Source organism: Nymphaea colorata, chromosome 11 (genome assembly GCF_008831285.2).
Source record: "Nymphaea colorata isolate Beijing-Zhang1983 chromosome 11, ASM883128v2, whole genome shotgun sequence".
In the NCBI taxonomy this organism is placed as follows: domain Eukaryota; kingdom Viridiplantae; phylum Streptophyta; class Magnoliopsida; order Nymphaeales; family Nymphaeaceae; genus Nymphaea; species Nymphaea colorata.
This window is the reverse complement of record NC_045148.1, coordinates 6,140,020-6,152,845: the sequence shown is the minus strand read 5'-3', so window position 1 is coordinate 6,152,845 and position 12,826 is coordinate 6,140,020. Positions and strand designations below refer to the sequence as shown.

Below are 12,826 nucleotides of genomic sequence, written 5' to 3'. Positions count from 1 at the left end.
CTAATCTCGTTGTCCATCGACTGGTTGCAGTATCCATGGGCAAATTACATCACTACACTTTCAAAGTGATCCAATAATATAGCCATTTTCACTTCCTCAAGCACATATATGGCAGCACATAACTAGGAAGCTTCTTCCCATGGAATGGGCAGATTAAGTAATTGATTCATTGTAATTGGTTGGAAGCGAAGAATATATGCCCATTGGTTGATCTGTGTGAAGGAGGAGAAGTTGCCAGCCGAACTGTTGCAAAGGGATATTTTAGCAGTTTCTGTTTGTGTTTTTGAAGGCTATATTCCATTACAGGAAGTGCTTAATTTCGAAATTCTAGAGTTCATTCCAGTTTTGAGAAATGTAGGCTAAAGATGACAGTTGCAGCCTCTGGTCACGAGGCCAGTTGTCGAAAGACATGTCTGCAGATCTCTCCTAAGCCCATTTGAAAAGTAATTGACTTGTCTACCGTCTAATGCTGACTTTTCTGAACGGTTCTCGGACTTTTAGCATTCAAGCAACTCTACAACACAAGCAAAGAAAAAATAACATAGCCTGTGTTCTTTATTTGTTTCTTGTGCTGAGAAAGATGGCGACAGATTTTTGCCATTGAAGAATAGGCGAGAAGGAAATCCGCAATGTGTAAACTTACTCATGCCTATAACCATGCAAGAAAACAATCAACTAAGCAAAATTATCGATCGCTGTTTCTGTCTCTCTCTCTCTCTCTTTCTCTAAAGTACAGCTTCATGTGGTGATCGATAGATATCTTATTTGCTGCAAAATTTTCCGACCTGAAGATTCAGTCGTGCACCAAAGCTGACCCGACTAACTCGGGTTGATAGTTAAGAAAGAAGAGAACAGGGGAACGTAGAGGAGAAGTATCTTTACCTTTGAATGGCATGCAGATTGGATTTGATAGCAGAGTTTCCACACGAAGGCTCTGAAGAGGGTGGGTAGGATCAGGTGAGACTAGTTGCAGGAATGGCAGAGCAAACACAAATACAAATAAGAAGGGAGACAAAACGCTACTAGCCATTGGAACTTCCTTCCGATCCTCCAAAGTCTTATGCGTTTTCCCTTGCTCAAGTCTCTCCCCTGAAGTTGTGAACATCGGGATTTGTCATTCAGACCTTTTGAATCTGACTTAATGATCTGTTTATTTATTTATTCTTTCTTTCTAGTCAGCGCCTCTCTCTCTATCTCTCTCTCATATATATATATATATATATATATAGCCGAAGACTGACTTTGGTTATTTAGAATCATTCAACTATCTAACTAGAGTTGATTGTACTAAACATTGAATATCTAACTAGAGTTGTTTGTACTAAACATTGAATGAAAAAGATGTAAGCTAATATTAAATAATTAAAATGCTCATTACGTTTTCTTTTTTTTTTAACCATTCGTCATGTTGGATCAAACACTCTTCATTGGATAGCTAGGTGATTTTAAAAAACTAGATTCACCATTCAATTTCCTATATAAACACACACACACATATATATATATATATATATATATATATATATATAGAGAGAGAGAGAGAGAGAGAACTGCCCAAGTAGATGCTATATTAATGTGAGACAAATTCAATCATTGATCTTTTACATATCTGCAGCAAACAAAATAAAGAAAATGATAGATATAATACTAGTTGACAAAAATGCTTCATCACATTTTTTTCTTCGTTTTTTTTTTTTGAATCATTAATTTTGAAAAATCAAGGGCAAAAGTTATTCTGTATACATAAACATCTAACCATCTAGCGTCTACCAATTCATATAATGAAATGGTGCAAGTCAAATATTAGTTGAATACAGCAATTAATCGGCATTGATAGACTGCATTAATACTTGGTTGGCATCTATATATCCATTCCCAATTTAAACTTGGCATTTCATGTGAAATCGTTAAAATGCTCTAGCGTCAACGTCATCCACCTTAACGATGAAATGGTCATCGTCGATCGTGAAAGTCGATGACGAGTAGCATCTGTACAAGTAATTTGAATTTGTTGATTATTTTACGTAAACAATAAGATAAATATATCTTACTCGAATGTCAATGACAACAATTATCTATGGTCAACGTGTCATGGATGCACGTAATTAATGTGAAGCCACATCGTGGTTGGGAAGCCACTTGAGATAAATATATTTTATTTGTACATATGTATGTTTTTGGATTCCTAAGCAACTTTTATATGATGTTTCATGGCTTACAGTGAAATGCTCTCAAATTACAATAACATTATACTATTTTTACAGTATTTTGTCAGTGTAAGGTCACGTCACGAGCATAGCCCTCTTGAAGGGTATGCTTCCCAAGAAAGAAGTGAGTAAGGAACCGCAAACGAAAGAGGGAGGGGAGACTTATTAATCATGTTACTTTTGCAACTCATATCTTCTCATGCAAGCTCTTAATGCTAAGAAACTGGATTGAACTGGTATAACTACGAGGTTTGTTCTTTGGCTACCACCACCTTTTCCTGTATTCTTTTCCTTCTCATTTTCTATCCATCAAAATGGCATGCATTTGTTATAGTATTGTGGGTTCACTTATGCTTCCTTACTCCATGGCACCACTCCAGTGCAACCTCCAAATCTAGTGTGGCTCTCCTTGCAGGTGAACCTCCATGAATGTTTGTCATTAAAGAACATGTTTGATCCAACCAGTGAATGCTTGCTCTTGAATCATTGGATGTTAGCGCATGGGCACTTTATGGGAAAGAACATGTGGATCACATCTTCCTTATTTGTTTGAGTGTTGATTGTTAACAGTTACCAATTTGGCATTTTTTTATATGTATCAAATATTAATGGAATTATGTGACATACAACATATTAATAAAAAATTAAAACAAATATTCATTGATGTTAAGAAGACGTTAGTACAAAATGGACACGTTCAGATGAGGGTCTAACGTCAGTGAAAAAATGATCTACTGATGCTTAAATGATGTCTGGCGTCATGTAATTTACTGAGTATAAAAGTCTTTTAACACTCATTTGACTGGATTTCTGATGCAGAAACGTCTGTAATGCTAACCAATTTACTGACAGTAAAGGTTCCAACAACGATGTTTTTACTGAGGCATCATTTTGCGTGATGCACAGCATCAGCAAAAAAAATTACTGGCGCATTATGGATGAATATTATTGACCTTTATTCTGCATCATTAAAAACAGGTTTTTTGTAGTGTAAGCTCTGAGTAGAAGGAAGCTAAAATAAAAACAAAGGTAAATATTCAGCTCTGAGATATATATGCCCTGCTTGCATGAACACGTCTACTCAAGTGAGAAGTGAAATAGCACGACTTACAACCTTCACTGCAAGCAAGACTATGCCCACTCTAACTTTTGGGATATGAAAAAGTTGCAGATGCAATAAAATTATAAAAGGAAGATGTTGCATGTGCTTCATTTTCACTTTTTAGAAATTCTCACATGCTTACATAAAGATACCTCCAACAACATTAACCGCCGCCATTGTGCCAAAATGGCCATTAACTTTAGAAGCTGGTTATGACCAATGTAGCCCTTTAAGTAGTAAAAAAGTATAGACATTTTTTGTGTCACTTATAGCGGTATCTCGTTATCTCATAAATATTTTATTATCACATAAACATTATCTCATACTTATATTTAGTACTTTCTAATACATGTGTTCGTTATCTCATAATCTAATAAACATTATCTTATACTTATATTTAGCGTTATCTCAAGCATACGTCTGTTATCTCATTACCTTATAAATTTTTTATTGTCTCGTAAACATGATCTCATACTTATGTTTGGGGTTATCTCATACATTCTTCCATCCATGATCTCATTATCATGTAAATATTTTCTTATCTCATAAGAATTATCTCATACTTATGTTTAAGGTTTTCTCATGCATCTGTTTGTTATCTCATTATCTCATAAATGTTTTAGTTATCTCATACTTATGTTTGGCGTTATCTCATATATTCTTCTGTTTATTATCTTATTATCTCATAAATCTTTTGCTATCTCATAAACATTATCTCATACTTGTTTGTTCTTTCATACATATTTGTTATCTCAAACTCATGCATATACAGTTTGGACATGAAAGTAAAGTCTACTCCCACATACGCAATGGGTAGTGTACTTAACTAGGTCCCCTAACTTTCAAGATTAGATGTTAAAAGCAAGTGCAAATCTTTTACATGATATGTGGAATGGTTTTACATGGTCGCCCATGTGTTAAACATTCATAGAATATATATATATATGCATGTAACTGGTTGATACTTGAATCGCTTGCTTGCTAAAATTTCTGTGTTTCCTACCAGCCCTTAATGCAGAAAAATTCATCTCAGATAAAGGTGTACGGCTAAAAGGTTGTCCATATCGGTAGGGATGTCAACTGATCCGATTCGGATCGGATATATCTTTTATCATATCTGACTTATCGGATATTACATATTTGGATTCAAATTCAGATAAAAGATATTCTACTCCAAATCCAAATCTGATTTTTAAGTTTATATATGAAATCCGATATAAATCTGATTCTCAAGTTTATATCCAAAATCCAATCCATATCCAGTTTTCAAGTTTACATCTGAAATCTGATCTGAACCCAACTTTTTAAAATTTTTATCCAATCCAATCCTATTTGAATCTGAATTTGAGTTCATATCTGAATCTGATAATTCCAAACCCAATTTCATACCAGAATCTAATAATTTGAAATCCAATTTCACTAATTCGCTAATTTTGAAATATCTATAGCTATATTGTGGACCCCAAATATCTAAATTTTAGTAAAATTTAATAATTCAATAAAAAAACTAGTTTTTCTAAAAAAATAGTCAGGTATATGAGAAAAAATCAAAGCAAAAGCATACCTAGGAGAGGGATGAAGATACTTTAATCTCAAACTTAAGTGATCGCGTTTACAAACAGTGAGATCGTTGGATGACAAATTTCTATTTTCAAACGAAAGATAAAAGGAGATAATAGAGAACGACAAAAAAGAGAACTGGGAAATTTTGTTCTATGTTATGATGGCTGATGGCAGACTCCCTGCGTTCTCTCTAAGAATTTTGCTGGATAGAGCGGAGTGTTGAGGCAGCCACTTTAGTCACCACCGATCATTTACAAAAGCTAAAACATAAAGAAAAAGGAAGAAACACTCTTGCTTAATGATGAAGCGAAATTTGCCGGTGGACTCTGTTTCACTCAAGAGGAAGATGACCACTGATTGCCGGATTTCTTTTTCTGTCAAATCTGCTACTTCTTTGTGGTCAAAAAGAGGAAAATGAGGAAAAGAATAAACATATTCAAGGCAAAAAAGAAAAAAGAGGTTAAACTTTACCAATGACAGTAATCCTCATTTGTTTCTCGGGCACTTGAAGGCCTTGGTAGGAATCTCAGGCTGTCCCTGAAACTTTTGACACACACCTGAATCTAGCATGTTGGTCGTCAAAAGACAGCACTCTTAAGTGGAACTTAAAAAATGAAGTGAAGAGCCCTCAGGAGAAAAAAAATATAGTAAGAGAAAAATAGAAAAAAGAACAAACAAAAAGGAAAAAGAGAGAGAGAATAAGCTTGTTATCGGTAGTCATACACGCCAAGGATGAGCTTGCCTGTTGCTAAGGCTGCCTGCGTACCTATGCTGCAGGTGGAGAAGCCACCGTTGCTTCTTTTCCAAAGAAATCGCCAAGAAAGCCCTCTTTTGTGAGAGCAAATAGAAAACCCTCGATGGAAGACAGAAAAAAGGAGGAGCATGACTGTTTTCGTTTGCATGCGTTATGGCTTGATCACAGAAGTTCGTTGGTCGCTGGCTGTAAGAGTTGGCCATTTTAACTCTCAAGGAGAAAGCCGTAGTAGAAAGAGTCTACGACGATTAGAGAATGCGTCTGAAGTTTAAATTTAAAAAATGGGTAGAAAAAACATTTTATACTTGTGGATTAAAAATTTACATTTTATGCTCGTGGAAAAAAACAATCAAACTTGATTTTTATGGAAAATTTCGAATGACTACCCCCTTCATTATACAAAAAAATTTGTTAAAAAGGGTTGGACAAATTTTAGCCTTTGTTAGAAATGACCGTTTATAACATTCCAAACCGAGGTCAACAGATATTTTTAAATTCTACTTTGTGATTAGCAGGATGATAAGTTCAAGAAATTCTATTTTGTGATTAGCAGGTTGATTTTGTCAAAAATTGGGTAAATGATTTCAAAAATAATTTTTTATGTTTTATGTGTTTTTTATACTAAGCATAGTAATTAAATGTTATTTTTTTTAAATAATAAAATTTTGAAATTTCTTGTTTAAATTATAATCTATTTCCTATTAGATAAACAGATTATCTAAGAGAGCATATATAACTGACAAGGTTAATTTGTTTTGATTATACAACATATCTATTGTTATGTATCACTACATTAAGTTTGTATTTTTAATTATTTATTTTTTTAAATAATTTTTCGATGATATTAGCTTTACATGTTATTGTTATTTTTATACTATTTGTTATCCTTTATAAATAATTTCATTTCTTGATTTAGATGTTGTTATAATATTTTCAGTTATTTTGGTAAACCACCATTTTGCTTTTATTTTGATTAATTATTTTTATAGGTTATTTGAGTTAACAATCAATTATTTGTTAGAGTATGATTGTTTAATTAATATGCTTGTTTATTAATTCACTATGTAGTTTTTAGGTTCAAATTCTTCCATGTCATTAAAATTGTCAAACATGTTTCAACTTCAAAACCTCCATACGCCGCCAAACTAATTGAAATAGATCAAAACAGATACTATTCTTTGGATTCAGATATTAAAATCAGATTCAGATACTATTCTTCGGGTTTGGATATCAAAACTGCAACTATCCACATTTCGGTGTATAACAAAAACATTGTATATTTGCAGGTTAAAAATTACATTTTATGCTCATGGAAAAAACATTCAAACTCAATTTTCATGGAAAATTACAGACGACCACTCCCCACATTGTACAAAAATTTGTTAAAAAGGATTGGATAAAAAGAATGCTATGTTAAGCATCCAAATATCCCTTAAAAAAAACTCAGCAACAAAAAATCTCTCATTCATGACATATTTATGTAATTGAGCTGAGTTGAGTTTAAACGAGTCAAGTTCTTATACAACTAGAGCTCGATTCATTTGACATTTTGAGCATAAATCTAAACTCCACACACGATGTTTATAGAAATATATTCTTCCATTGCTTATATATGCATAACTGATTCAGCTGAACCACTAAATCAGCAACCTAACTGATTCAATTCAATTTCTTATTTTTAATGCACAAAACCTGTGGACCTCATAGAGTTTCATTGATAAATAGATAATGCGGTTATGAATACGATCAGCGAATCAGAAGTTTGAGAAGGAAGCAAACATTTAGGGGTAGTTTGGCAGTGACGACATTTCATGAATGGAAGCATGTTTATGAGACAGTAGTTCTAGTGTTTAATGAAAACTATCCCAATCTTTTAATAGATTTACGAGAGACTCGACAAGACTAAGTGTTTTTATTGCCAAACAACCACTTCATTTTCTCCAATCAAAGTAAATGAAATAAAATAAAAGCTCCCAGGCAAACTATTAACTGCACGCCTTGGGCACGAACCCGATTCTAGACCGAGCTAGGTCGTGGATAATCAGCGTCCTCCTTTGCTGCCAACTCCCTAAGATCCCAGTCTGCGCCTGCGGAACGAACGCCAAGCAGACCTCGCTTATACTGAGAATGATCATGATAGCGTCCGCTTGGAGCTCCAAATCCGTCCCTCCCACGAAGTGAAACGTGACCCTCGGGATCAAGACACTCGTGTGCCCTGAAAAGTCATAACAGGTGTCCAGGCCGTGGGTTCCCGGAACAGAACTGTACGCGGACATGTGGGAATGGAACGCTGATTTCAGTGCAGCGTACACCGGATACGGCAGACGTGTCATGGCGGTGCCCGAGTCCAGGATCATGCCTTCGGAGGAAGACATATTTATGGGCTTCCCTCCCACGCTGATGGCTACCAACGACAGGAGGTAGAAGGTTGCCACTTGGGGATTCGTGAGCAGTCTCGTAAATGAAGCGGATTCGGACCCTGAATCAGGTCCGAATGTTAAGAACCCGGTTGAGCTGGAGGATGGAAGGCAATAGGAGAAGACGCTGTCGTGGTACTTGGCTGTCGTGGACACGAGGGACAGCTTGTTCCTTCCCAGTCCCAGCAGCCCTGCTACTCTTCCGAAATCGCCGACCTGGTGCGTGCCACAGCCGAAGGGGAAGTTGCCAAACACGTCACTGCTTGTTAGTGTCAAGGTGTCCCGCCCGAAATGGCCGCTTGACTCTGAGCCATCGACGTACCTGTAAAGAAGGTCACGGTCCACGAACCGCGCCAAATTGGATGATCATCCATTGAGAATTTAGTGAAAGAGAGAACTGCATTTAGCAATCTTGAGAAACGTTGTTCATCACTGAACATTAGAGCGAATGATGAGATCACAATTGAGACAGAAGCTAAGCGAGAAAAATTAGTTAAAGAGGCACTTGTTTAAACATACTCAAATTAGCTGGGGCACTTGTATATATATAATGATAAATATTAAAAATTCATATTTAAAAAAAAAACTTTTAAAGACTGGTGCCCACACAAGTCACAATGTGGCTACACCACCGAATCCAGGGCAGAATCAAAAAATTATTATAGGCAACAATTATTCTATACTAAGATCTAAAAGCAAGACAATATATAGTGGCTTCCAAACAGTCTTTTAACTGATTAAATGACTCATATGACTGATAAAAAGTATGATCGAACCCGATTATATACACTATACAGCAGCAGAGGCCATGGATGCCTTAGATTTTGAAAAAGAAAAAAACAAAATTTACTCTTAGCACTTCAAAAATTTATAATTTGACCGCGGTAAAAATTTTAAAAATATTGTTGAGATCTAATCCAAAGGGGGCCATAGCCCCTCCCACCCTCCTTAGATTTGGACAGAAAAGAAATTTACTCCTAAATTTAAGAAGATTTTAGTTTGACCTCCAAACATTTTGAAAAATATTGTTCACCGCTTGGTAAAAAATTTGGTTAGCATTTTAAAGAAAAATTTTTAGCTTCAACCCTAGAATATAGCAACCATGTGACAGGAAAAGAGGTAAGGTATGCGGGTATAACCATGGATCGTACCTTACCTGGTACGTGCACCTAACTGATGCGTCGCAAACTGCAACATTTCCTTCTTTCCCAAGCTCCCGGCATTGGGTTGCATTGCAGGGGAAGTACTGGAATGTGGCGGAGGCAGAGGGATCGAACCTTGGGCCTTCTTGAGAGTGGCAGGAGCTTGGGCAGGGCTCGCACTGCACCCATGTCACGTCACTCCCCGTGTCGAACAGCACCAGGAAATCCTCTTTCGGCGTGCCCAGTCCGATCTTTACTATGAACTCCATAGAACCTAATGGTATCCCGGCAGTGGCCGGAAGGGTTGTACTGTTACTGGTATCCAGCAGCATCCTCGAGTGGATCCACCTGGTCCGAGCACTGTCGTGGTGGAGCTGTTGGGTGAAGTTCCGATCGGTACTGGCGCCGGTGAAGGGAGAACAAGGTCCGAACCGACTGACCACTTGCGCCACTGACTTTCCATGAATGCTGCCGGAACCTACCACACACATGCAAGAGTAAAATGAAGGGCCCCCATACATCAACCCAAATTCAAACTCGCTTGTCAAAACTCGACACAAGTTTTGACTCGTTTGTGACTCAAAATGTTAAATGAGTTACACTCGTTTAAATTCAACTCTATATAATGAATATATAATGAAGATTGAGATATAACAAGAGAATAGTTAAATGAGTAGCAACTAAACGAGTTAAAAAAAAAGAAATATGTGAATCGACCTTATATGGCAGCTCATAATTACGAAGCCTCTTCCTATGGGAGTTCCAGATTAATGAATTGATTCACTGTAATTGGTTATGAAGGGAAAATATATATAACCATTGGTGGATCTGTAGGAAAGAGGAGTTGCCAGCCCAACTGTTGCAAAGGCATATTTTAGCAGCTGCTGCTTGTGTTTGAAGGTTATTCCGTTACAGGAAATGCTAAATTTCGAAATTGTAGAGTTCATTCCTGTTGTGAAAACTTTAGGCTAAAGATGATAATTGCAGTCTGTAGTCTTGAGGCCAATTGTGGAAGGACATGCATGTCTCCAGATCTCGCCTAAGCCCATTTGAAAAGCAATTGACTGATGCTGACTTTTCTGAACGGTTCTGGGATTTTCACGCATTCAAGCAATTCTACAACACAAGCAAAGAAAAAATAACATGGCGTGTGATCTTCTTTGTGCTGAGAAAGATGGCCACAGATTTTTCCCATCAAAGAATGGGCGAGAAGGAAATTTGCATTGTGTAAAGGTATTCGTGCCTATGATCATGCAAGGAAACAATCAACTAGGCAAAATCAAGATCGATTCGATCTCTCTCTCTTTCTAAAAACTTGGGCTCGATGTGGTGATCGATAGATATCCAAAATTTTCCGTCTTTCTGGTTAAGAAGGAAGAGAGCGGAGGGACGTAGGAGAGAAGGATCCTACCTTTGAATGGCATGCAGATTGGATTTGGTAGCAGCGTTTCCACACGAAAGCTCTGAACGTGGTGGATAGGATCAGATGAGCCTAATTGCAGGAATGGCAGAGCAAACACAGCTACAAACAGCAAGGGAGACAAAACGCTAATAGCCATTGGAACTTCCTTCCGACCCTCCAAAGCCTCATGCGCTTCTCCTTGCTTTTGTCTGTCCTGTGATTCAAGACGAAGTCAGAAGTTGCTAAGATGGGGAGTTTCTGCTTGGAGACTTTTTGAATCTGACTAGCACAATGATCTGTATTGTTTTTTTACTTTTTTTTCTTTTCTCTCGTCAGCTCTATCACGTCACCTCTCTCTCTCTCTCTTTATATATATATATATATATATATATATATATATATATATATATATATATATATATATATATAAACAGAAATTTGATGGATGGGAAACCATTTCAATCATTCATCTTTTACAGTTCTAGTCGAGAGGAGGAATAATAATGGACGGCAAAAATGCTCCATTAAGTACTTTTGTTCAATTTGTTTTTTTTTCTCAATCAACGAATTTTCAAATCAATGACTTAAATTGTTCCTTAAACATCATTATATATATATATATATATAGGCAAGGGGGAACAAAACAGTGCAAATGAAATGTTAGTCAACTTCTTAATACAGTATTTAATACAGTATTTAATTGGCATTGATGCATTAACAGTTGGTTGGCATCTATATATCCATGCCCAAAAAACTTGACATTTCATGTGAAATTCTTAAAATGCTCTAGCGTCTCCATCATGCACTATAAAGATGAAATTGTCATCATCGTGAAAGTCGATGACTAGAAGCACCTGTACAATTAAGTAATGTTTCTTGATTATTTTTATGTAAAAAAATATGTCAAACATATCTTATTTCAATGTCAATGACATTGACGGTCTATGGTCAATGCATCATGGATTCACGCAATTAATTTGAAGCCTCATTGGGGTTGTCGTAAACGAAAAAGAGACATTAAGTCTTTCTAGAGACCCAGTTACAAGACATTTGGATCGGTTCATCTTGGTAATCCAGTCCCTCGAGGAGAGACAATGATAGTTACCTTCTCTTTGCACATATAGTCCAATAAGATTTATACCGAATACATTCTTGAGGATAACTCAATTCTAGTTTCATGAATCCCACTAAACCACTCCCTGGCCGGTCTATGAACATCCTTCGAAAATCATAAGAGCATAGGATTTCTAGCTGGATATATTACAAGGCTGTCTTCTTCAAACTCTGGGTTATTATAGGCCAATGGCATAAATCTAGCTTCCACCCAAACCCTCTTGCTAACTGCAAATTCCACATACACATCTTCATTTCATGAAGTTGTCTTTAGGATATCCAGTTATCCTCTTTAACATTGTAGCTAATTGCATGTCAATTAGTCTCCTCTATGAATTGATTGGTTCCTTGATGAGATCTTCCAAATTAAGTTTTAAAGGAATGCACATTCTCCTTAACCTTTTGACTTGGACTTGCTTAATTTTTTATATATATGACAAAATTGGGAGGTCTACTCCCCATCCGAGCAAGTTAGTTGAGATGGCATTTGGGAACACCTTCTTACAACTTTGAGCATCAAACTCACAACTAGCTTATTTGTGCGTGTACACATTCATTGGAATACTTTCTTTTGAGATCAAGATGATTATTACACACAAAACCATGCTCACTACTGCGACATTTGTGCATGTGCGTACCCACTAGAACACTTTTATTGCATGTTTCAAACTCATGATTGGCATGTTCGCACATAGTTATTGGAGCACTTTCCTTGGCTACATATATATATGCAACAAGATTATTATCACATGCACAATCAAGCTCACTATGATGTTCGGGCATGCTCACATCCACTTAAATATTGTTCTCACATGCACAATCAAGCTCACTACTGCAACATTGAGCATGCAAGCAACCATTGGAACAATTTTCTCACATAGATAAAAATCACCATTAGCCTATTCTAATTGCATGCGCAAATCATTAGAGCACTTTTCTCTATTCCAAGTATATCATGTCAATTCACATTGCGTTGTTTGTGATATTTCTCTTTGCATTCATTGGAACACATCCCTTTGGCCCATGTACATTAAGATGGTTGTTGCATGTAAAATCAAGTTCATTACTATGACATTGGAGCATGCGAGCATATGCTAAGAGACTTTTCTTGCATGTGTCAAATTCA

At 36.4% G+C, this 12,826-nt stretch overlaps 1 protein-coding gene across 1 annotated transcript; it reads right to left on the bottom strand.

Annotated features, from left to right (window-relative positions):
- Nucleotides 1–7,611: 7,611 nt before the first annotated feature.
- LOC116264321 (aspartyl protease family protein At5g10770-like) lies at nt 7,612–10,791 on the bottom strand. The gene is made up of 3 exons (XM_031644465.1): nt 10,597–10,791; nt 9,195–9,663; nt 7,612–8,365 (listed from the first exon to the last, which is right to left on the bottom strand). Exons 1-3 carry the CDS (start codon nt 10,742–10,744, stop codon nt 7,612–7,614), a joined length of 1,371 nt encoding a protein of 456 aa, XP_031500325.1. The 5' UTR covers nt 10,745–10,791.
- Nucleotides 10,792–12,826: the final 2,035 nt, after the last annotated feature.